Source organism: Hyla sarda, chromosome 6, assembly GCF_029499605.1.
Source record: "Hyla sarda isolate aHylSar1 chromosome 6, aHylSar1.hap1, whole genome shotgun sequence".
In the NCBI taxonomy this organism is placed as follows: domain Eukaryota; kingdom Metazoa; phylum Chordata; class Amphibia; order Anura; family Hylidae; genus Hyla; species Hyla sarda.
Window position 1 is genome coordinate 154,824,437 of NC_079194.1, and position 27,544 is coordinate 154,851,980.

Sequence of the window (27,544 nt, forward strand, 5' to 3'; positions counted from 1 at the left end):
GGGAGCTCTGGCTGGTCATGCACTTGGTACTCACCTCTAAGAATGTAGTTTTGGTAGTTTTGGTCAGCCTCAGCTCCAACTTTAATAAGACATGTCAGTCCCTCTGAACTCACAAACTCTGGAACCAGATCTTTGTCTTCCTATTAAAGGAATGAAGTCTTGATTGTATTATGTTACAATAAAATATGAGGGGTCATATATGTAGTATTCTTAGTGAAATGGGGTGCAGGACTATGTCACAATGACCGTCGGAGGGACAAGACCATGACACACTGACCCACGAAGGGGAAAAGATCATGACACACGGAGATACGAAAGGGAAAAGATCATGACACACTTACTCAAAAAGGAGAAAAGATCATGACACACTTACCCAAAAAGGAGAAAAGATCATGACACACTGACATATGAAGGGGAAAAGATCATGACACACGGAGATACGAAAGGGAAAAGATCATGACACTCAAAAAGGAGAAAAGATCATGACACACTTACCCAAAAAGGAGAAAAGATCATGACACACTGACATATGAAGGGGAAAAGATCATGACACACTGACCCACGAAGGGGAAAAGATCATGACACACGGACATACGAAAGGGAAAAGATCATGACACACTTACCCAAAAAGGAGAAAAGATCATGACACACTGACATATGAAGGGGAAAGATCATGACACACTGACATACGAAGTGGAAAAGATCATGACACACTTACCCACAAAGGAGAAAAGATCATGACACACTGACATATGAAGGGGAAAGATCATGACACACTTACCCACAAAGGAGAAAAGATCATGACACACTGACATATGAAGGGGAAAGATCATGACACACTGACATATGAAGGGGAAAGATCATGACACACTTACCCACAAAGGAGAAAAGATCATGACACACTGACATATGAAGGGGAAAGATCATGACACACTTACCCACAAAGGAGAAAAGATCATGACACACTGACATATGAAGGGGAAAGATCATGACACACTTACCCACAAAGGAGAAAAGATCATGACACACTGACATATGAAGGGGAAAGATCATGACACACTTACCCACAAAGGAGAAAAGATCATGACACACTGACATATGAAGGGGAAAAGATCATGACACACTTACCCACAAAGGAGAAAAGATCATGACACACTGACATATGAAGGGGAAAAGATCATGACACACTTACCCACAAAGGAGAAAAGATCATGACACACTGACATATGAAGGGGAAAAGATCATGACACACTTACCCACAAAGGAGAAAAGATCATGGCACACTGACATATGAAGGGGAAAAGATCATGACACACTTACCCACAAAGGAGAAAAGATCATGACACACTGACATATGAAGGGGAAAAGATCATGACACACTGACCCACGAAGGAGAAAAGATCATGACACACTGACCCACAATGGAGAAAAGATCATGACACACTGACCCACGAAGGAGAAAAGATCATGACACACTTAACCACAAAGGAGAAAAGATCATGACACACTGACATATGAAGGGGAAAAGATCATGACACACTTAACCACAAAGGAGAAAAGATCATGACACACTGACCCACGAAGGAGAAAAGATCATGACACACTGACCCACGAAGGAGAAAAGATCATGACACACTGACCCACAATGGAGAAAAGATCATGACACACTGACCCACGAAGGAGAAAAGATCATGACACACTGACCCACGAAGGAGAAAAGATCATGACACACTGACCCACAATGGAGAAAAGATCATGACACACTTAACCACAAAGGAGAAAAGATCATGACACATTGACCCTTGGGGGGACAAGACCATGAAATCACTGCCCCTCATGGGAGACAAGATCATGACACATTGACCCTTGGGGGGAAAAGACTAGGATGAACTGACCCTTGGGGATAGGACAGACTGACACTGGTCCTATACTGCCACTGCACAGACTTAGTGAATACATAAGTCCATGATTTCTCAGACATCTGGTTTGTGTTATAGACCCCACCCCCCTTTTCCAAAACATTCAGCAAAGCATTCTTACCTGGAAAAGTTGCTTGAGAGAGAAGAGCGACCTCCGTAACTCGGGACCATTGGAGTTGTATAATTTTTCTGTGAAGTGAGAAGGAAAGAAACAACTGAATGCCACGTGACAGATTCCATCCTGCGCCGAGATCTTTACATCCTAGCTCCACCCTCGAGTTATTCTCCCACAATACTGGAGTCTGGGAGCAGTGGCACTAATATTAGAGGATCATAAATGGGCGTCTCTATTCCGAGCGGCTGCCCCACATTTACCTCCAAGAGTCTGGAATGACAAAGCTGCTCGCTGAGCCTTACTGGGAGACCTGGGCTGCTGCAGCGCAGAACATCTGTATATACTAATCCATCTGTGAGGAGGCCAAGTCTATGTCCAGTATTATTAACGGCTGACTTACCTAGAATCGCATGGACTCTCACTGGCAGCTGCGTCCGGAGGATCAGAGTGGGTCGTCTGCCTTTACTGGAAAACAAATAGGATTCATATGCATTAAAAGCCATCTTATTTTACACAATGAGGCAGCTACACTGTAGCAGTAAGTTCACATAATATTGGGGAAGCTTTATCAAAACCTGTGTAGAGAAAGGATGCAGCTGCTCATAGCAACAAATCAGATAGCTTCTTTCATTTTTAGAAAGGCTTCTGATTGTTTGCTATGGGGAACTGCACCCCTTCTTCCCTACACTCTCCCCCATAGTCCCTACAGAACAATTACATAGGTAGTCAACATGACAGCAGAGGACTAGACAGCAAATGTTAAACTTTAATACTAATCTAGTGACCTGCCCACTATAGCTGTAATGGCAGTCATATTGCTGCCCACCATAAAGATGTGGATAAGGGAAAAAAATCACCCATGAATCAGTCGCTGTTCAGATTTCCAATATAAATAAGATCCAGATCCAAATGTAGCATTAAAGTACCTTGCGGTACCATATTTATTTACCACACCAATGACGCGTTTCCATCATGCACATCTGAGGAAGGAGGGTGCCACCTCCAAAACGCATCATTGGTGTGCCAAATAAATATAGTACCTCAAGGTACTTAAATGCTGCATTTGGATCTGGATCTTATTTATATTGGAAATCCGAACAGCGCCTGATGCATGGGTCATTTTTTCCCCTTATCCACTACACATAACAGGACTGGACTCTCCATCCCTGTGACCCTTCGGGCTTCGCAGTTCACCTCCATCGTAACTACTACCACTATACCCAGATTCAGGGGTGATGAGCGCAATTTTACTTCAGTAAGGTGAGCGGCCATCCGCAAGGCTGGTGCAATCCAGCCACTCCTTCAGTCCCACCCTTTGTCTTGGGTAATACACGAGGCGCGGTCCCTCTCTTTTTGTCTTTTTCTAATAGGTACTGCACCATAAAGATGGTCAGCATAAAGGTTCAGAAAAATTAATCCGCTGTTTCATTTCCTCACCATTTTCAAGATATCTGCTTGCAGTCAGTGAATGGAAGCATTCACATTAACATCCAAAGCCTAAAAATCTGTGTAGGCCTTATATTGTGCACAGCTGAAGGTTTGTTACAATGTGTGCCATCTGGCTCGCAGAGAATTGTCTAATCACAACGGCTACCTTTCTCCTTTCTTGACAGTTTGCTACAATGCATCAGAGCACTCAAACTTTGTCAATCTGGCATCCAAGACTGTTCTCCTCACAGGGGATCGCCTAAATCTGAAACAAGTATTAGGTCTCTGTGGATTTTCAGTCCGACAGGAAATAATGATGTTCCTATTCACTGGCATCAAACCATTTTACTATCTTATAGCAATATTACTCAATACAAAGGAAACAAAACAAAAACAAAGGAGTGCCAGACAGAAAGTACAGAATGCATATATAGCATAACACTACAGGATCCCACACTGTATCTTTATTGCTCCCAGTGACATCTATCTTACTGGAAGAAATACTTTATGCTGGTTGGAAATATCCTATAATCTGACTGGCCATGCACATATGAATGCTCATTTGGACAACAGCTTTCTCTCTACACACAAATGTTCAGCTCAACCAAGTATAGAGTGGGTTCTGAATAGACAGTAGGAGGTAGGTAAGCCCCTGCCAGATTTCTCTGGTGGCAGCTTATCTCCCCTTAAAGAGGAACTCCATTACTTAACTACTTATCCTCTTTCCACAGGATAGGAGATACGGTAACTGTCTGACCGTTGGAACCCCAACAATCCCCTCCTAATGCAGGGAGCGACCACCTCTCCGTGCACAGAGCATTGGTCAACACACCCCTTCAAAGCATCTGTATGGGAGAGCTGAAGTTACACGAGCGGTGTGTCTCCGGCTCTCCCATAGATGCGCATGGAGGGGGCATGTCAACCACTGATTCGTACGGTGGTCAACACATCTCTGTGCACGGAGAGGTGGTCCCTCCCTGGATAAGAAGAGCCAGGGTGCCAGGCAGGAGATTGTGGGGGGTCTCAGCAGTCAGACAACCTGTGATCAGACACTTATCCCCCATCCTATGGACAGGGGATACGTAGTTACGTACCAGAGTTTCCCTTTAAGAAAAAGGGGATCAACCGTAATTCAGCATGCTCCTGGTTCCTGCTCGGCCCTACAAGAAATGTACGCTCAGCCTATCATTGGCAGCAGTGTTGACCCGCCTCAGCTAGCAGGCATTCCCTACAGGGTTTACACAACACAACAGGGAAAGTGGGAAGCAGTGGTGATCGGGAGCAGTTACAATGGCAGCTGTGGAGAATCAAAGCAGGCGAGTTTATTATTATTTTTGTAATTTTTTTTTTTTTTGGCAACCCCATTTAATTATAAAGAAAAAAATCTTTCCCTTACTCGAATAACACTTTTAGCAACAAAGGATTGTTTTAGTTGACCTGACTACCATTGTCTGAAAAGTCATCAGCATTACAAATTTTTGTCCAAAAAAGTCTTTAAATGAACTTTTGAGAAAGACGGCCAAATGAATGTTCAAGAACAGCTACTAAAGGTATATACATGAAAATTTGGCCAAACCCAAAAGATTTCTGTGGTACCGGGACAACAGTATGATGTGTATGGAAGACTCCAATGACAGATGAGGTCAGGGAAAAATACGATCAGGCAGGCATGTTGTATTTTAACCACCCAAACCTTTTGTTTTTGAGGTGCTTATTACCCCATTCAGAACACACGAACGCTCTGGACAATTGTTCATTCATATGTGGTAGAACGGTAGATATATCGGTTGCCAAACATTCATTTAAACGTGTGGTTTGTTTAACGCATCAATGTCATTTAGAAAACTTTTTACATATTGCTTAGACATGTCATAATTCAGGGCACACCCTGTCTTTTGAGGCCCACTACAATCACAGGCTACAACCCTGTTGCAACATACTTCACTTTCAGGTTGGCCACCAGATCAGACTCATTCTCTGCTTTAGAGTCTATGAGGAATGAGTTGGGTTTAAAGGGTTACTATACATAATAACCTTTCACTTACCTGCCTACGATCCCCCGTTGTTCCGATATCGCCGTCCCGTTCTCCGGTCCCGGTCTCTTCCACTTCCTGCGGGTCGGTGACTTCACTCTGCGCTCAGCCTATCAGCGGCCGCAGCAATGTCCCGTCACGGCTGCTGATAGGCTGAGCGCAGAGTGAAGTCACCGACCCGCAGGAAGAGGAAGCTGACAGGGACCAGAGCACGGGCGCGCGATATCGGAACAACGGGGGATCGTAGGCAGGTAAGTGAAAGTTTATTATGTATAGTTTTACAGCCCGGGCACAGCGGGGGTTAAAAGTTTTAGCTTAGAGAACTCCTTTAAAAAGATTTGTAAATGATTTATATTAAAAAATCTTAATCCTTCCAGTACTTATTGGCTGCTGAATACTACAGAGGAAATTATTTCCTTTTTGGAACACAGAGTTCTCCGCTGACATCATGACCACAGTGCTGTCTGCTGACATCTCCTTCTCTGGACATCCATTTTAAGAACTGTCCAGAGAAGGAGAAATTCCCCATAGCAAACATATGCTGCTCTGGACAATTCCTAAAATGGACAGAGATGTCAGTAGAGAGCACTGTGCTTGTGATGTCAGCAGAGAGCTCTGTGTTCCAAAAAAAAATAATTTCCTCTGTAGTATTCAGCAGCTAATAAGTACTGGAAGGATTAAGATTTTTTAATAGAAGTAATTTACAAATCTGATTAACTTTCTGGCACCAGTTAATAAAAAAATAAAAAAAGTACCCCTTTAAGTGACAGCCGAGGGGAGTGAGGCGTGTGCTGCCATACACTTTACCCGGCAGTAACTCATGATCCAGACCTGATGTGATCTAAACTTTTGTTTACTCAAATGACAGTGACGCTTTAATCAACATACTTCTATTTAGTGTGTACTTTTAGGGCACGTTCCCACCTGTCGTATTTTGCTGCGTATTTGCTGCTGCGTATTTTTCCTACTCATTGACTTCAATGGGAAATAAAATACGCAGCAGCAAAATACACCAGGTGGGAACGTACCCTTAGACCCAACCAGCACTTTAGCATATTTTTTATTTATTTTTATGACATTATTCAAAGCTTTATTTTTTATATTTATACTGCATTTGTCACATTTGGGAAAGCCCCAGAGATTTTGCTAATTTTAGGGTCCTGTCTGTGATTTCACAGGAAGCACACGTTGGTTAACATTAGAGATGAGCGAACTTACAGTAAATTCGATTTGTCACGAACTTCACGGCTCGGCAGTTGATGATTTATCCTGCATAAATTAGTTCAGCTTTTAGGTGCTAAGTGGGCTGGAAAAGGTGGATACAGTCCTAGGAAAGAGTCTCCTAGGACTGTATCCACCTTTTCCAGCCCATGGGAGCACCTGAAAGCTGAACTGATTTATGCAGGATAAGTCATCAACTGCCGAGCCGAGAAGTTTGTGACGAATCGAATTTACTGTAAGTTCGCTCATATGTTAACATGACACAAAGTTCTTACACAGATTACATTTAGTGAATCACCGTAATATCCTGCTGCCCTGCAGGAAACGGCCAGTAGGGACACTCTTGAGCTGTACTGAGTCACATATAGATTAACACTTGCATCCCCTACACTCTATACACCATGTGACATCGAAAAAATCATAAGTCTACAGTCATCTTATGCTGGGATCTTTGGTCTGCCGCAGTCTAAAGGCTGGTAAGGGCAGAGGGTGTTCATTCCAGGAAGCTGATCAAGACAATATGAAAACAATGGCTTTAATAACAGGAAGCCGGCAATTGTCAAGAAGGGCGATTAGTGTGGACTGAACTGGTCTGTAGCACGTGATTAGCAGTTCTGCATCCAACCAAAAGGAGGAGCAATGGTGCAAAATTTTAATAAAATATAGTTAACTAACCCCCTCCTGTAGAACATCAGACAATAAAAAACACTATCTGAGCCATAGTCATTTTTTCCTTTCTTTTTAGCCTTATTACTGTATCAATGGGGTAAAATAATAGAAGCAGAGTAACCAGCATGAACGGCCGCTATTACATTTCCTATAGAAAATGTCACCCTGAAAAGTGTATAATGATGCAGACTTTCTGCTTCGCCTGCTGTCAATATGTGTCAGTGTAAACCTGTGTTTCCCAACCAGGGTGCCTCCAGCTGTTGCAAAACTACAACTCCCAGCATGCCCGGACAGCCTTTGGCTGTCCGGGCATGCTGGGAGTTGTAGTTTTGCAACAGCTGGAGGCACTCTGATTGGGAAACACTGGTGTAAACTATAGTTTAACATTCTATTCATGGACCAGGAGGAACAGGATGGACAAGTTAAAAGTCTGCCACAGAGAGGCCAATGTAGAGCCTGCAGATGGGACATGCTGAGAGTTGTAGTTTGCCAACAGCTGGCAGCCACAGGTTAAACAACAGTAGAATAATGTGTATGCTGATGCTACAGATTTATGTGTAATTATAAGGGATGCCGCACAGAGGTTGCGGGGTACCATATGCCATCAATTAAATCTAAATCAAGCCATGCCAGCACGTCACCAGCATGAACTCCCCCCACAGGTCACCTGAGGTCTCCTCTACCTTCCCTGTACATTCCTACTACTTCAAGAGCCCAAATTCTTTCCCATTAGTTAGGAGAAGCGATTTTGTTGCTATGTGACTGACCGACAAATGGAAGCGCAGGCGGCGATGATGTGACCCAGGGCGACAGGAAACAGGATTAAGACTTAGGAGAGCAGATGTCACCCCGGCTGCTCAGTGGTGAAGACTTCAGTTTTTCCAACCAGACACTGTTTATTAAAGCTCGTCCAGCACTTATCCCGATGAGCGGAGGGAAATTCACCTCTGTGTAAACAACAGAATCGAGGACTCGCACATTCCAGGAGGCCACCAAGAGAAGACACAGCGTCAAGAAACCCGCCACCCCACACACACAAATACCACTGATTCTTGGGAACCCTACCTACCTTTAGGTACTCCTCTCCCAAGAGCAGCATGGCCTGGTCAATGAGCCAGTAAGACGGCAGGGTTATAAATCCCCATGCTAATGTCTCTCCTAAGAGATGGACAATATATTATAGAGGGTAAAGGATAGAGAAAATTGACCTTGGCAGCAGGCGCTCAGGATCCCAGTAGGAAATGTCACACTCAGGTCACGAAGTGGAAAAGTTCAGCAACTTTATTGGATGTACAGCAATACAGCAATGACGCATTTCGGTGTGAAGCTACCCCTTCTTCAGATTGACAGTAGTACATACATAACAGAACACATAGGGGGTTTAAATAGACATGGTGATTAGCACACAAAATGGAGGGTGGTACAAAGGTGAAAGGTCATCGAGTTGTATAACAGTATAGATTTAATTAAATGGGCACTGTCAGATACAAAAACTTTAGATATGTTGTAAAGCATGTATAACCAATAGGTTTTGCAACTGCTTTCATTAGAACATTTTCAGCATTTCATACTGAAAAAGACATTCAAACAACTGCCCACCTGCCTGCTTGGACACATGCTAGTCCTGCTGCGTCCATGCGTCATCACCTATGTCATGGACACACTTCCTTGATTGACAGCTGTGAGTGCAGGGCTCACAGCTGGAGGAAAAATCCTCCCACTGTCAGCTTGTGTCCCACTACTGTCAGTGAGGACAAGCTGGGAGTTGTAGTTTTGCTAATGCTAGGGGAGATGTGAGCAGACATCATACTGAGGGAGGGGGCGGAGACCTGCACAGTGAGGCCACGCCCCCTCCCTTTGAGAGGAATTCAGACTAGTGAGCTAAATTAAACGTGTAATAATAAAATAAATAAAGGTGCTAGACACATAAAAATTAGATGTACATGGTCAGGATTAGGTACTGAGTGATATATTAAAAACATTTATATATTTTTTTGATCTGACAGGTACGCTTTAAATAAGCATAAAAACCAGCCAAGAGACTGAGGGGGGAGCACAACATAATTCATATAAATTAGCAGCAGATACAGAACACAGGATATACTGTATGGCTGGGACGATCTTTATATGAACTATTGTACAACACAGAATTGCACCCAGGAGGCATGAAGATGAGGCTTGAATCACGCTGTCGCATCGTTCATGCTTGTCATGGTGGTATACACCGGCACGCTAGAACTAATGCAGCAATCACGTGTCCACCAGCAACCAATGAGAGACGTGAGCAGAGATGGTATATTCTGTGTGCAGCGTATAGTGAGTACTGCATTCGCATATCTGCACCTGGGAAAGCTGGATGCAGTAAAAAAAAAAAAATTATATATGGATATGATGGGGCCATAAAGATGGAACAAAGATAGGTAAAGATGTAGTTAGTGTTGTATATTACTATATAGGTTGGATAGGGTTACATAGAGACAATTTATATCTTCACAATATGAATATAAAACCCGTAGAGAATAATAAATAGATGAAAAGTAAATGAAAAAACAATACATGAGATGAAATTATAAATATTATACATGAATATAGTAAATATATAGTAATATCTATATATATATATATATATATATATATATATATATATATGTAATATCTTCATATTTTTATCTCCACATCTATATCTAGCAATATTATATTTTACTATATTCATGCATTTTATTTATTTATAATTTAATCTCATGCATTGTCTTTTCTAGGGATCGACCAATTATCGGTTTGCCCGATTTTTTCGGCCGATAATCACGATTTTGGGCATTATCGGTATCGGCAATTACCTTGCCGACAAGCCGATAATGCCCCGCCCCCACCGCACCACGACCGCACCGCGACCACAAACCCCCCCCCCCCCCCGACCTGCCGCACTGCACCGCGTTGCACCCAATGACGATGTGCGCAATGACGAATGACGTGACGTGCGCGACGTGACGTCACCGTCAGTGCGCACAGCGACAGCTCAGGAGGACGCAACCGGAGCCAGATGTAGTGTGGGCCCCAGGAACAGGTAATTATAAAATCGGGGATGGGGGAGGCAATGGGGCCGGGGCGGTGCGGTGTGAGGTGCGATGCGGCGGTAGGAGGCACGGCACAGTGCGGCGGTGGGGGGAGCGGTGGCGGTGATAGGACTCAGGACCCCCGCAGGCAGGGGGAGAGAAGCGGGTGGCGGCCTATGGCACAGCAAAAGTCACTGCAGTGCATTGATTTAAAGCGCCCGCTTTAAATCAATGTTCTGCAGCGGTGTCGCGGGGGATAAATAGCCGATAACTTATACCGGAATATCGGTATAAGTTATCGGCTATCGGCCCTAACCTCCACCGATTATCGGTATCGGCCCTAAAAAAAACAATATCGGTCGATCCCTAGTTTTTTCATTTACTTTTTATCTATTTATTATTCTCTACGGGTTTTATATTCATAATTATGGACATTTATCAACGGGTTTAGTCAGGTTATCTTTACTATAATTGTCGCAAAATTGTCGCAACTGCGACTACACGATTTTTCGTGCGACATTTTGACTGGAAAGCGAGAAAAGCAAGTTTTCCTAAAATTTACTATGTAGTAATAATTTTAAAATGGACTACGGGTAGTCAGGTATTTATTAACTGCGACAGTCGCAACTGCGGAAAAAAAAGTCGCAGCAGCGTTAAAAATTTACTAAATTTACTCCAGCTCAAACATGGAGCACAAAAAGCTACTACCAAAGTTAAAAAGGAAAAATTGCTTACGTGAAAGAAAATTATCAACAGGCTGAAACCAGTTGATAAATACGTCGCACATAAGCAAAAAAAAGTAAGGAAAAAAATTACAAAAAAAAATAATACATAAGCGAACATTGGTAAATGTCCCTCATTGTGAAGATATAAATTGTCTCTATGTAACCCTATCCAACCTATATAGTAATATACAACACTAACTACATCTTTACCTATCTTTGTTCCATCTTTATGGCTTCATCATATCCATATATCACTTTTTTTTTTTTTTTTACTGCACCCAGCTTTCCCAGGTGCAGATATGCAAACGCAGTACTCACTATACGCTGCACACAGAAGATACCATCTCTGCTCGCGTCTCTCCCCCTTCATTGGTTGCTGGTGGACACGTGATTGCTGCATTAGCAAAGCGTCCCTATCAACCAACTCCTGCTTACTAGCGGAGTTCTAGCGTGCTGGTGTTTACCACCGTGACAAGCATGAACGATGCGAGAGCGTGATTAAAGCCTCATCTTCATGCCTCCCGGACGCAATTCTGTGTTATACAATAGTTTATATAATGATCGTCCCAGCCATACAGTATATCCTGTGTTCTGTATCTGCTACTAATAATATGAATTATGTTGTGCTCCCCCCTCAGTCTCTTGGCAGTTTTTTATGCTTATTTCATTAAATCTATACTGTTCTAGAACTCGATGACCTTTCACCTTTGCACCACCTCCATTTTGTGTGCTAATCACCATGTCTATTTAAACCCTGTGTCATATTATGTATGTACTACTGTTAATCTGAAGAAGGGGTAGCTTCAAACCAAAACGCGTCATAGCTGTATTGCTGTACATCCAATAAAGTTGCTGAACTTTACACTTCGTGACCTGAGTGTGACATTTCCTACTGGGATCCTGAGCGCCTGCTGCCAAGGTCAATTTTCTCATTCCTTTACCCAGTACCTTCACAGGACACCAGCTGGATGTTTCTGGGACCTTCGGGCTGCACAGATCCACACCATCTTCACAACCCCTATACGGATGATATGCATATTTTCTATACGCAAAAGGTGAATGGCCAATTTATAGAGCCTGCACCCCTCCTGCAATGACATGCAGGTCACTAGGGCTGACAGGACAATGACACACTAATATAAGGGTTACATGACAATGACAAGACTTTTTCTGGCCTATAAGAAGCATGCCCTCTTTAGACTACTCATGTCTCTGCTGCAGTCTGTCAATTTTCTCTCATCTATTATTGCTGACTGCACTAGCACTCTATATATATCTACATAACCGGCATGACAAGACACTAGAGCTGCTGCTACAAGTCATCAAATTGTGTCAGACAGCGGGGTCCTCCTGTAATTCAAGGTCTGAGCAATGATGAGGTGGCATGTAGGCAAACTCCATACCACCTGCCAGGAAACTGGACACCCACCAAGATGCCACAATGCTGCTCATCAGAGACACTACTGCTCTCACACATCAAAATGCAGAACAGCAGTTAAAGAGAACCTCTCACCTGTTCCATGCTGCCCAAACCACAGGCAGCATGGAATAGATACAGACAGCAGGATGGCAACACATTACGAATTACAGTAAAACTATTTTTTTTCGGTAGGGTCACACTATGGGTTGAGTCACCGGCAGATCCGCAGCATAAAATACGCTGTGGATCTGCCAGTGACCCAACCCATAGTTTGCCTCCAGCTGTTGCCCCTCTTCACCCCGCCCCCGGTCTGCTCGCAGCAGCAATCCCCTGCTCCGACAGGGGCCTGCGAGTCTCTGCGTACATGCGTAGTGTACACAGACATTGTGGCTGCTCCGTGATGTCTGAGTACACTGTAGTGCCTATGTGGCTGCTCAGAGCAGGGGGATTGCTGTTGCAAGCAGGCCAGGAGGTGGGGGCAAGGCAGATCAGCAATGTAAAATACGCTGCGGGTCCATTATGTGTGACCCTACCCTTTAAGGGGTACTCCGCCCCTAGACATCTTATCCCCTATCCAAAGGATAAGATGTCTGATCCTGGGGGTCCTGCCACTGGGGACCCCCGCAAGCAGAGACTTTCTGTACAGACTTGAGTAACCAGTGCCATACTTATCACAGAGAGGATTACAGTAAAAAGTGACACCAGAGTATAGACAACAGAGGTACACACATAGCTGTTGCTCAAAGATCACCCTCCCCCTCCCTCTCCCTGTAGAATGCTAAGACCCTTTTCCCATTCAGTTTCAGGTCTATTGCTGTCTATGGCCATGGGTCCTGATGTAAAGCTTATCTCTAAATGCAGCTCCGGCACAATAAATGTATAAAAAATGTAATATAAAAAATTACAATGAGAAAATGCAAAACATTAGAAAAACACAACATGTTTTAGTATCTGGTTCTAATCAATAACAAAAAAAAACAAAAAAATCTTGCTAAAACATTGTCTTTAAAGGGGTACTCCATTGCTAGACATCTTATCCCCTATCCATAGCATAGGGTATAAGATGACTGATCGCGGGGGTCCCACCGTACATAATGTTCTGAACACCCCTTTAAGGGCCTTTTAAATGGGACACAAAATGGGCAAACAAATGTTCAGGAGAACGTTCACTCCCTAACCCTGCCAAGGGTAAAATGATCAGTAAATGCCCGTGTCAGCTGATCACACTTTTATACAGGCATAGACGTCATCATTTGTCGGCAGCACATCTTTCCACGTAGAGGGATGTTCTGCCTACAATAATATAAGTGAACGGCTGGCCAAACAATTACAACAGCCATTCACTCCTGACAGCTGGGCCATCCAAATGGTCCTATTGTTGTCTGGCAATGATCTGCCTATGTAAAAGCCCCCTTAGACAGGTAAATATAATCCACTGTTTACCGCTATCAGCCACTCCAGGCTAGGGAGAGGCTGAATGTAGAGGTCTTCAATTCCATGAGTGACATAAGTGTAGTCACCTCCATATCCCCATGATGAGGTACTTTAACTCACATATCTCTAGTGCTGAGAACCCCCAGCAACCATACATGTCATGTATATCTGCCGCTCTTTATATAACACTGCTGCACTGTTATAATCTGACGACTTTAGAGTTACTGTGGAGAGTCCCTGCGTGTGGCCTTTATAGGTGACAGTATAGTCCTATACCGGGACTCTCCACTCAAAAGGGTTGCCTGATAGCTCGCTAGTGTGCAGATAATGGCCCTGATTTGTGCGACAGAATTTGCACCAAAAAAATGTAAAAACCTGACCTACTCTCCATTTTAATCACAAACCAGAAAAATGGGCGTGGCCTCCACGAAAGGGGTGTCTTTCCGACATTTAAAAAAAATCTTAACATTTTTCCAGAGAAAATGTGGTGGATTTGAGCTCTGGAAAATCTAACAGCTCAGAGCAGTTGTAAAAAGTAAAAAATAAAAAAAAATGTAGGGAAAAGTGCAAAATGTAGGGGAACATTAGTAAATACCTGCCAGAAAACAAAACCCACAAAGAAAACTACACTCCACTGTTAGTAAATTAGCGCCAATGTGCGGCCATGCGGGTAACAAATAATGAGAACTATGGGATCTGTCATATGGATGGCTTTTAATGGCTGCTGCCTGGACAGTAAGTATGTGCCGCCATCCCCCTTAGTGTAACAGCATGCCCCCTGTATGCAAATCACGCCCCTCAGCACCCAATCTGTAAACACCGCTAGAATTAGGGCACAATTCGCTATTACAAGATATTAAAAACTCAATGGGGGAGATTTATTATTACATTTAGAGTTTTTCTTTTCCTTACTCCGGGAGCACAAAATGTTGCCCGTGCACCCAAGCCTTTTTTTTTTTGCGATTTTTTGGGGTATGCAGAAAGAATCAAACAAACAGTCTCCTAAGCAACTTTAAGTTTACAGTGGTCATGAATTTATGAAGTGTTAATGCCGCAAATAGGCATAAAAAGAAGTAGCAAAACCCTCCATAAAGTCACAAACCAAAAAGGCAGATTTGGTTTACAAAACTACCTTTGGAGGGCACTTTTTTAAAAAGTCTCACAAAAAGTCACAACTGCGACTTTTTGAAAAGTCTCAAGAGGAGAGGAGGAATCATACAAAATGGTGTTCTGAAGGGATTTATTGTTTTTTGCTTATGTGCGCCAAATTTATCAATCCTCCTTGATATTATGATAAACGTGTCTCAGCAAAACCAAAAGCAAAAAATGACTTCAAAACTCACTTAGCACGAGCAGGCACATCTGAGGCACACTGTAGGGGTCCATCGTCAGCGGATCAGCAAATACGCTGTGGAACCGCCCATGTGAACGAGCCCTTAGGGTGCGTTCACACATCCAGTATCCTGCGCAGATTTGATGTGCAGGATTTCAATGTAAACTAAATGACTGAGCACAGCATCTAATCTGCAGATAAAAAAATCCTTTGCATCAAATCTGCGCAGGATCCTGTATGTGTGAATAGACCCTTATAGTGAGTATCAGACCTCACCCTAGTATTGCATTCACAGCTTACACTGCTCAGTCCTGTTTTAGAATATCATCCATGGTGCTTGTGCCTCTAAAAACGTGTCCAGAGATATAGTAGAGAAAGATCCCCAGGGTATTGGAAATATTATAGAGGTTAAGCTATACGCACTAAGCGACAAGTGAAAGTCAGAGTCTGATGAAAACTGATTTAAAAAAAAAGGCATAAAAATAAACAAGTTATATAATAGCCAGAAATAGTATTGGTACCTAATGTACACACACAATGAAGCTTATCCTGAAAAACTACCTGAAACAACAGGTACACTTTAGGATATCCCCACCTGTCAAAAACGAAAGTCTTCGATTTTCTATTGAGATGTTTCTGAGATGTTCCTTTTCTGCACTGAAAATATAGGGTGGCTTTTCCCTTAACCTTAAAGGGTAACTAACAGGCTGTTCTCCCGCAATAAACCCAATACACAGGGTTATGGTGAACAAGAGTAAAATGAGGCATTACTTAAATTGGTCCATGCATTTTAAGGATATGGCCCCCCCGTTGCTATAATGAAAATTAGGTTTAGTGCGCAATAGAGACTGGAGCGGGCTTGCTGAGTTTCCCTGTCTCCGCACTGTATGCCGCACTATACCCGCCCATCTTATGCATATTCATTATTTACTCTCACCTCCTAATTACAACGTGAGAGTGAAGAATAATGAATATACATAAGATGGCTGGGTATAGTGCTGCACACAGGATGGAGACAGGGAAGCTTGGTAGGCTGGCTCCCGCCATAGCAACAGGGGCCATAGCTGCACTACGCAGGGACCAATTTAAATATGTAATACATCAGTTTACTTCTGTTCACCCACAATAGAAACCCAGTATATTGGGTTTAGTGCAGGCAAACAGCCTGTCATTTCCCATTAACAAATCTTACTGGTTTGGGACTTCCTGCTGTTCCTGCAACCTATAGCATTGCATAAAACTATAGTTACTGTAAAATCACTTTAATAAAGCATGTTATGACAAATACCTATAAAACAATGTGAATTCATCATAACAATATACAAAGCGACTACCCTGGCTTTAGGGATGTTACCTAAAATATTGTATGTGCTCAAGTGGAGTGCAGAAGCTTAATGCACTACTGCCATACAGGAAAGTAAACAATTCCAAACCTCTGTTGACTTTGGCCTGGTGCGAGCAATAGCTCTAGAACATTAGAACGAGCTGGGTGTATCTTGTTTATTTGCTCAGTGATCATTATCTTTTGGCCCAGAGCTTATCCAATGTCAAGAGCAAATATGATAGTGTTAAAAACCTTCAACTATTCTTAGCTATGCCCAAACAATAGGTAGATTATGGCTCAATGGGGCCAACAGGGAAGGAAATGGGGGTCAGCTGTATCATGGGGACTCTTTTTCCTTAATCATACTTTACCTAGCTTATTTACATAGATACAATACAGAACAAGACTATAAAATGGGGAATTAATAAAAACTATAAATTATATATCTATATAGATCCTCTCCTAATAGCTTATCTAAACTTGTATAACGTAAGGAACAGTTACTTTTTCCTATATTATTATTATTTCTGTTCAAACACTGAAGTAGCCAGGAATGCTGGGAGATATTAGCTATGAATCCTTGCAGAATAATGACTGCCACTGATAGAAATACAGGCTGCAACACATTATAACTACAGGATAAGTTATATATGTACTGTACACAGTGGTGCCACCAGCAAAACATCAGGTGCAGCTCCGGAGTGAACTAGAAGATGTAACTTAGGATCCGTTCTGCACATTTCATGAATATTTTAACAGTTTTAGGTTCCAAAAAATAAATAAATGAAATACACATCCCTACATATCTAGGGAGCAGGTTCAATCTTCTAACATTGCTCATATATTATCTTGGATTCAACACAGGGGTGATCCTCCACTAATGAAATGAGACTATTTCATATTTACTCCTTGCTATCACCTGGAAAGGAAATTATTTTATATCTAAAGTAACAGGGGGGGGACCCAACCCAGAGCTTTTACTATTATGTTTAGATACAGTCAGTGAGTTCCATTATTTACACTGAAACTTAAATATGATGATGCTTGTAAAAGTGGTTTTGCACCAATGACTTTTACGGCATTTACCTGATATACCACATACATAAAGTCTAAACATCAGGAGAGCTCTTTACGTATTTCCCAGTCATTTATACCCACTGCTCCTCTAGGATTAAACAGCCCAACCATGATCAGGCCTTTTTATCATACACCGTCATGATATTGTAACAGTCAAAAGGTGAGGAAAAAAAAAAAACCTTCAAAGTCTTCTTTGCTTTTCTTTTACTTGTCAAAGGGTGGAAACACTAGGTATTGGCTAAGGTGAACTCATGGAACGGCATGCATACAGTTTTGGAAGCGTGGCACCATGGCTTGAAGATGTGTTGTCCATCTGTTCCTGTACCCTTATCTTTTACATGTCAGCTCTTGGCATTGTCTCAGGGGATCGCGGCTTCCCACAGTGACTCGAGTCTTCTAAGAATACCACTGATGACAAGAGGGAAATATGACTCACGACACAGGAAAACTACAAGTTCAATGGCCTCTTGTGGGGAAATTGGATTTTCTGAGGAATTTCATATACATACAACAGAGTTGGATTATGGAAGGATTAAACCCAACTATGATGTATCGCAACGTGAAGAACCCTATGTGTTCCAGACGGAATTACACATTTCAAGCAAGTGTCCTGCCCTTATATAAGGAACAACGCTTCCCTATGGCTGCTCGAGTCCATAGTGATGAGGCCCCATACACAGAAGGAATGAACCTACATAGTGCTCCTATTATAAACACCATAAGTAATAAAAAAGGACAAACAATTGTTTGGTGAAGAGTCAGCAATATTTCAGGGGACCACATATCTTTCATGAAGGTCTGCCTGCTGTACTATGGGTTAAGTGTCTACCCAGAGTTATAGCCAAAGCAGTTAGAAATTTGCTGCTGGTACCCACAAGTATGGCATTTGCTGTACCTAAGATGCCATCTTAAACTGCCTGGTTATGTGGGGTATTCAAATATAAGATTGCTGGCTTGTGTGAACAGACATCTCACCGGTGACTCCCACAAGCTTCTCAATATTTCCCACAGAGCTAGGAGTGATAGAAAGGCACAATGATACCTATAATTATCTCTTTATACAGTGCACCTATTGTATTCTTCACACACAACCATTACTGGACTGGCAGAGCGTGCTACATACTAGTGTGTACTGGGAGGATCTTTTTATTACACTGTTAGCCTCATTAACCATAAGAGCAAAAACGAGCAAGAGGACATAGCCAAGAGGGTCCCAGCATTAAGACCAAGAGGCTTTTTTTTTTGCCTAAAATCATCTTCTCTATTGACCATTGTTCCTAGAAGATGGTTCCTTGGCCAGAATGCCTCTCTGAGCCACAGTGTACAGTAAGCAGCTAATGTTCTGGAAGGCTGCCATGTAATACTACATTACAGCAGCGGTCAGTTTAGGGGAAATGCCTTGCGGATCATAGCCCCTGCTATGGGTTGGAATTGCTTGAAGCAGAACATATAGGAATCAGTTGATCACAGAGTAAGTTTCATTTACAGAATGAGACAACACCTTCGAAAAGTAATGCAATCCTTTAAATAATCAATGTCTAGTTTTCTTCTTTAAGACACCATGGTGTATTCTGTAGGAGACTGTTCATTTAAGGGGCCTTGCAACCAGCTGTCTCCAAATAGGACTGACCACTATATTTGTATATGGAGCTATGAATACTCCAATTCCATCTATTCTACAAGATTTTTCCTCACTTTCCACACTACAAAGACTTGCTCTAGGTGCAAGGACCAGTGGTGGGTAGATGAAGATGCTTTAACTTTTCATACAAAGGCCACCAATTTTATTTTCCACTTAATTGATCTGCACATATTGCAGAGGGAACATGGCTACTATGGGTATTTTCTTCATGTTTTCCATGGTAGGTGACTATTTGATTTCATCAAGCAAAGATAAAGTATGATTCCCACATGTCAATGTAACGCGTCTCCCTGTGTTATATCATAGATAAACAAAGTACACAAAGACTTCCTTCAGTCAAGTAGGTGGGAAGGTAACGCTCAACTCCAGGCTGGAAGGTAGAAGACAGACAAGGATTATGCACATGGGATCACACAACTAGCACGTGCTGTTTTACTTTTAATACACTGGGGAGGAGATCAGTCTGCTTTCCTTATATTTGTAATTGTCTTTGTCCATTACGTTAGTAATACTTTTCCACTTTCCCTCCACCTCTATCCAGCATCAGTCTTCCTCAGTGAGTTAGGTCATGTGGTCTTTGATGGTCTCCTATCTCCACCAAGCTGGTGATAGAGTATACTGAGAAGATAATGCTTCTGTCTTCTCATTTCTTTCTTCAATAACTCAATGAACTTGTTTGCTTATCTTGCCATACCCAGCATCAACATTAACATTGCTTACACCAAAATTTAATGTAAAAAGCACATAGATGAAGCCTATAAGACCCAGAAGAAAATGCTGCAAACAGGCCCTGAAATTATAGATATGAACCCGGCACTTTCATGCATTTACTGCAATCGCCACCATGTAATGTTACATTTTCCTGGAAGAGAAGTGTGTGCCTAGATCACTCTACAAGCTTCACTTTAACAGGGAACTTTACTCATGAGACAACGCCTCTAAAAAATGGGTTTCCTAATAAAATAAAGCTAACTGGCCACCAATTTACTTTTTACATCCCTAGCCACGGGTCCAGGTATTATAGCGATAATATGTCATATCTGACAGCCATTTACTGGTCGCTGCAGGATCACACAGGGACATTGGGGGAGACTTATCATTGCTTTCCTGACATTTTATTGGCTGAAATTTGGTGCAAAATTTTTGTGCAATTTCAAAATGGACAACTTTGGCAAAAGTGACAGTGAAATTCAGGCACACAGTACGCCCCTAATATATACTACCAGCACTGTGGGATATCTGGACATCGGTCAGATCCTTCTATTTGAATAGAGCTTCCATTAAGCACTTCTGCCTCCAACCATTCTAGATGGTGCCGATAAACCTGGCTCAGTAAATGATCAGTCAGCGCTGGCTTGGGGCCATGCAGAATAGATTGAGTAGAAGATAAAATAACTCATTTCAATGACTTCTCCTGTCATCGGTACAGAGCCGTCCAATTACATATGACACGCTTAACACATGTACAAGATAACGGATGTGGCGCTTCAGTAGGAATTTTACCTTGAACTTGAAGTGACCCTTCTACAGAATTTACCCTGAAACAAGCCATGCCGCCGCAGATGACAGGTGTCACTTGTACTGGGGCCGAAGGATCTTACTGTTATACTATTGGTCTTTTATGACTCCCTATTGGTAATGCCAGTAGCTGCGTATGCAAGTTAGACATGCAGATACAGTCATGGCCATAAATGTTGGCACCCCTGAAATTTTTCTAGAAAATGAAGTATTTCTCACAGAAAAGGATTGCAGTAACACATGTTTTGCTATACACATGTTTATTCCCTTTTTGTGTATTGGAACTAAACCAAAAAAAGGAGAAAAAAAAGCAAATTGGACATAATGTCACACCAAACTCCAAAAATGGTCTGGACAAAATTATTTTATTTATTATTATTAACCAATTTGCCATATACATGCTATCTTGTAGCTGTAATATCCAATATATCGGACGCACAACTCAAACAGTACGTTGCCGCATGTCAAAACATCGATCTAATATTAAGAACAAATTCACACTTCATAGTGTATCACGTCACTTTACTCTAGACCATAAAAGTGACATCTCATCTTTGCGTTTTATCATCTTAGAATCCATTCCTTCTACCAGACCTAATCGTTTTCAGCAGTTAATTAATCGCGAATCATATTGGATATTTACACTTTCTACTTTAAATCCGTATGGTCTGAATGTGACCATAGAGAATATCCGCTAAGCATCGGCCCATTTTTCTCATTCACCATGATCTTATTTTATTTTCAGATACATATTCTAATGTAGATTTTATTATTATTTTTTATCTTATACTGAAATATATATGTTTTTCGATATATGTACCTGTATGTTGTAATTTACCTGGTGATAAGGATACTCCCTTCTTTCCTATTCATTCATTTCCCTATCCCCTCCCTTTGTTCTTACGTATCTCCTTACTCCTTTCCTTCCTTCTTTCCCATTCATCCATTTCCCCATCCCCTCCCTTTGTTCTTACGTATCTCCTTAACACCAGTATAAATTCACTATCCATATGTTCCTTGTTATGCATGATGAAGCTGCTCTAGCAGTGAAACGCGTTGCATGTTGGGAGAATAAACGACTCTAGCACTTTACCCACCTGTTGGTTCGACTATGTCCTGCGCCATTTGAAAGCCGGCATTCCACCGAAGCCTGTCTTCTCATCCTCCATGGACAAAATTATTGGCACACTTTCAAAATTGTGGAAAAATAAGATTGTTTCAAGCATGTGATGCTCCTTTAAACTCACCTGGGGCAAGTATTTGCCTTTTTCCACAGTGCGCAACATTATCAAGAAGTTTGCAACCCATGGCATTGTAGCTAATCTCCCTGGGCGTGGATGGAAGAGAATAATTGCTGAAAGGTGTCAATACAGGATAGTCCGGATGGTGGATAAGCAGCCCCAAACAAGTTCCAAAGATATTCAAGCTGTCCTGCAGTCTCAGGGAGCATCAGTGTCAGCGGGAAGTATCCGTCTACATTTAAATGACATAAAACGCTATGGCAGGAGACCCAGGAGGTCCCCACTGCTGACACAGAGACATAAAAAAAGCAAGACTACATTTTGCCAAAATGAACTAGAGTAAGCCGAAATCCTTCTGGGAAACCGTCTTGTGGACAGATGAGACGAAGATAGAGCTTTTTGGTAAAGCACATCATTATACTGTTTACCGAAAATGGAATGAGGCCTACAGTGAGATATAGTGGAGGTTCAATGATGTTTTGGGGTTGTTTTGCTGCCTCTGGCACTGGGTGCCTTGAATGTGTGCAAAGCAAAGCATGAAATCTGATGATTACCAACAGATTTTGTGTCACACTGTACAGCCCCGCGTCAGAAAGCTGCGTGCAGGACAATGACCCAAACATACGTAAAAAAGCACCCAGAAATGAATGGCAACAAAGCGCTGAAGTGGCCAGCAATGAGTCCAGATCTAAATCCCATTGAACACCTGTGGAGAAATCTTAAAATTGCTGTTGGGAAAAGGCGCCCTTCCAATAAGAGAGACCTGGAGCAGTTTGCAAAGGAAGAGTGGTCCAACATTCTGGCTGAGAGGTGTAAGAAGCTTATTGATGGTTATAGGAAGCAACTGATTTCAATAAGTTTTTCCAAAGGGTGTGCAACCAAATATTAAGTTATGGGTGCCAATAATTTTGACCAGACCATTTTTGGAGTTTGGTATGACATTATATCCAATTTGCTTTATTTCCTCCCTTTTTTGGTTTAGTTCCAATACACACAAAGGGAATAAACATGTGTATAGCAAAACGTGTTACTGCAATCCTTTTCTGTGACAAATACTTCATTTTCTTGAAAAAATGTCAGGAGTGCCAACATTTACGGCCATGACTGTATGAAACTAGGAACTGCCCAGTGATTTTATAAAAATTTATTTTTAAAATACTATGTGCCTAATTCCTTACCTGTTCCAAGACCTCTGGTGGCTGTCAGTGAATAAGGTTAGTGAACAGCACATAATCAGGGCAGGCTCCCAGTCCCTGGATTTAAAGGGGTACTCCGCTGCCCCAGCATTCGGAACATTTTGTTCCGAATGGCTGAAGCGGGCGCCGGGGTCGTGACGTCACGCCCCCTTAATGAAAGTCTATGGGAAAGGGCATGGCGGCAGCCTATTGACTTGCATTGAAGGGGTGTGACATCACGAGGGGCATGGCCATGACGTCACGACCCCCGCACCTGGCATTCTAAATGAACAGCGGGTGCTGAACAGAGATGTTTAGGGACGGAGTACCCATTTAAAACAGGCACCGCTTCCGGTGTAAAACGGAGATTCAAAAAGGCCATTAGCACTCCGCGGGCTTTCTTACAGAAAGCAGAGATTTTAATTAAATTGTTCCTTCATGTGGCTGTGAAAAAGATACATTTTTCACCTGTCATCCCCTTCCCCATACAGTCTGGAAGTAAATGGCCCATAAACTTTCACTTAAATGACAGATGATCCTTCCTCTTTTAACACTGAAGTCGTTTTGACACCGTAGGCCATACATACCATAACATCCGCAAAATCTGAAAAAAACTGAACATATGTAGTACAAGTGTGTGTATTTATGTTATAATAGAAAACTTTACAGCCAAGTGACACTTCTACAAAAAACAAGCAGGATTGGGCCCAGCTTTCAGAAAGAGCTCCCAGCATGTCCCATCAGCTGGTATATGGTGACAGAACACAGACTACCCCACACTGTATACAAATGGAAACTCTAAACACTTCCCCCTCCATTTCAGATGCACGCAGGCCTTCAAGCCATTACTCATAAAGCTAAAATTAAGAGCTGCTGCATGCCAAAATATTTAGTAACATGAACCCGTCCATCCTTTTTGCAGGCCACAAGGGATTTCCTGAGTTTTCTTCATATGGAAGTAATGTACGTTGTGTTGGAAGACAAAAATTCAGATATTGCAAATAAAGAACACTATGTTCGCTGAGATAGAGTATTCATTATGATACAGAGATGGAGAGGACACGGCTAGGACAGGTAATCTGAGCAGAATGCCGTTGTGTAACGGGATGAACTGGCTCCTGGTCAACTACAATACAAAATACGGAGCGCTCAGCAGCTGGCACCCTGCAATTAAATCCCCCAAAGGCCCCCGTCCAGCGCTCTATATGATTAATATTTAGTCAGCTCTGGTAAGGCATACAACCTGCAATTTGGGAGAATGTGACAGGGCTAATCTCTTCTTAGGGTTCTCCAGGAGTAGAACATATGAGGTAAAATTCTGTACCAAAGGGTATTATAACAATGGAAGGGCAACTGTGCACAGTCATAAAGAATAATAAATACCCAATCCTTCACATTGGTGGATAATAAGTAACACGTGGAACTACCCCTTTAAGAATAGCTTTGCTATAAAAAGGGGTAGGCATGTCAAAGTAACAACCACATAAATGGCAGGACCCAATATTTCTCAGCAGAACATTGCCAAGATCAACTCATTGCCACCTCAGCTTGCCTTCTTCACATAGTGCGTTGCGATACCATATCATGGTCCAGTTTTGATGCTTATGTGGTAGACAGGAGTCAGCAAGGGCAGTCTGACCAGTCTGACTATTCAGCAAACTGTGATGCGCTGTGTGTCTTGATACTTTTCTATCATAGCCCATACTGATTTTTAAGCAATTTGTCCTACAAAAGCTCTTCTGTCAGATCAGACGTGTTCACCTTTTCTCCTCCACACACATCCTTGGGTCAAGACGCTCTTGCTAGTTTTAAGGTTTTCCCTCCTGTGACCACTTTTGATGATGGGTACGAACCAAAGCCTACCAAGAACAACCCCAAAATCTCTGTAGTCCACACTAGGGATCGACCGATTATCGGTTTGGCCGATATTATCGGCCGATAATGACGATTTTGGACATTATCGGTATCAGCAATTACCTTGCCGATATGCCGAGAATGCCCCGCCCCCGGCCAGAGACTACCGTCGCCGCCGCTGCCCCATTGCCTCCCCCCATCCTCTGCCCACATAACGCTACCCCATTGCCTCCCCCCATCCTCTGCCCACATGCCGTCGCGCCCCATCGCCTTCCCCCGTCCTCTGCCCACATACCACCGCCACCCCTTCCAACGCCTCCCCCCATCCCCGGTGTTATAATTACCTGTTCCCGGTGTCTACGATCCTTCTGGCTTCTGCGCTGTTGCTGCGTGCTGCGCTGCGTAATGACGAGTGACATCCCCAACGCGACGTTACCGCCAGTGCGCACAGTGACAGCGCAGGACGCCCAAGGAGCCAGAAGTATCGCGGACCCCCATGAACAGGTAATTATAACACCGGGGATGGGGGAGGCGATGGGGTGGCAGCAGTATGTGGGCAGAGGATGGGGGGGGGGCGGCGGTATGTGGGCAGAGGATTGGGGGGTTGAGGTGATGGGGCAACTGTGGTGGTTAGACTCAGGACCCCAGGACAGGCCGGGGGAGAGAAGCGGGCGGTGGCGGCGGTCTCTGGCACTGCCCGCTTTAAATCATTGATCTGCAACGGCTTCTGCCCTGCCGGGGGGGGGGGGGGTGTTTGAAATAGCCGATAACTTGAACCGATATCCCGGTATAAGTTATCGGCCTGAAAGGTGACAGATAATCGGTATCGGCCCTAAAAAAATTGATATCGGTCGATCCCTAGTCCACACAATTTGGTCACAATTTAGTGTCACTCAGTATCGGGAGAGGATACTTATAGGATGAAGCAATGGAACAGCCACCACCCTCCATCTTCCACAACTGTAGCACAATCCACATAAATAGATGCTCTGCATTAGATGAACGCTGGAACACACTGTATTATTGACACCAAAATAAGTCACAATATTCACACACTGTAACATATAAGTTCTAAAGCCCCATTGTCTAAAAATGAGGGACAGTACAGGAGAATATCCACTCCAGGTCCAGTACTGAAATACTGCATTCCTAAAGCCCAAAGCACTGGCACTCTCACGAGAAGTATTTCTTCCGGGGCACAAGGCTAAACAAATATTGAGATAAGAGTTTTGCTAAAGTTTATTTCAAACCCATTAAAGTAGTGAGGATTTGGCTGTCGTCCTCCTCCTCAGCACTAGATACTGACCAGCCATGGAATATTATAACCGTAGTGTCTATAAACTATTTGCAGTTGGTAGGAACCAAGTGAAAACTACTTTAGAAAGGTTTTACTCATACTGCCAGAGGTTCCGGAGCCTCTGGGGAGCACTGGAGACATGCGGTTCCCTGCCTACCTGCCGGTGTCACCATTGGCACAGCGGAGGGGCTCACCCACCTCCAGGTACTCAGTGGGACCACACACAGGGGAAGTCAGCCCATAGAGAAGCCCCAGCACTATAAAGGGCTGTCGTTCTGCCTTGCTCTGCTCCGGCCACGCTTCACAGGGAGCAGAACATCTACTGTACAGGACAGGGCCACGTGACACCCCTACTTCTGTCACCATCGCTGCAGCGGTGAAGTTTCTCTAAGGCTACATAGTCACTCCACGGCTGCTGTGAGGTGCAGGGGCTCTTTCATTCCACCCTATTGCTATCAGTGACTGCCTTTTTCCCCTCTTGATTTGACCCTCATGGACCGCTACCTCAGTAAATGCTCTCAGCGTGGGGTGGTTCTTCAGCGGCAGCACACCCTCTACGTCAACGCCACACACAGATCAGGTCCTCCAAAAGCGCCTGCCGCAGACTCACAGTCACACCCAGTTGCTATGGAAATCCCTGACAGCCAGCCGCTGATCACCCCTGATGGCAGAGCCACAGGAAGACCTGGAAAACCGTAGGACAGCCCGGTCCTTGAGTAACATAGCCCCGGTCAAAAACCTCATAGTCTCGGCAGGTGTAAGATTCCCACCGCGGGCAAATCATATTCAAACTGCTGGACAATAACGACAAAATGGAGCTCCTGAGGGCTTACAGAAAACGTTCCTCTCCGCTTACTTTCCGCAATAACAAGATAATGCTTTTTGAGGACTTATCTGCTGAAGTTGCCAAGTGCCGGAGGGCTTACAGTAAAATCTCCACTGAACTATTCACGGTGAAGAGGCGTTTCCAACTCCAGTATCCTGCCGTTTTGAAGGTGTTCCGATCAGATGGCTCCTTTTCCACTTATTCAACTCTGACCGTGCAGGGGCCACTTCACAGAATCTC

General features: G+C 43.2%; 1 protein-coding gene across 4 annotated transcripts in view; it reads right to left on the reverse strand.

Moving 5' to 3' along the window:
- LOC130276361 (FH1/FH2 domain-containing protein 1-like) overlaps positions 1 to 27,544 on the reverse strand; it is a 148,147-nt gene that overhangs the window by 53,975 nt on the left and 66,628 nt on the right. For all 4 annotated transcript variants that reach the window (XM_056525613.1, XM_056525616.1, XM_056525614.1 and 1 more), the window contains exons 3-5: positions 2,435 to 2,499; positions 2,041 to 2,108; positions 35 to 140 (exon numbers count right to left, since the gene is read on the reverse strand). In XM_056525613.1, coding sequence (XP_056381588.1) covers positions 35 to 140; positions 2,041 to 2,108; positions 2,435 to 2,499 — 239 coding nt within the window. The remainder of the gene's footprint in view (positions 1 to 34; positions 141 to 2,040; positions 2,109 to 2,434; positions 2,500 to 27,544) is intronic.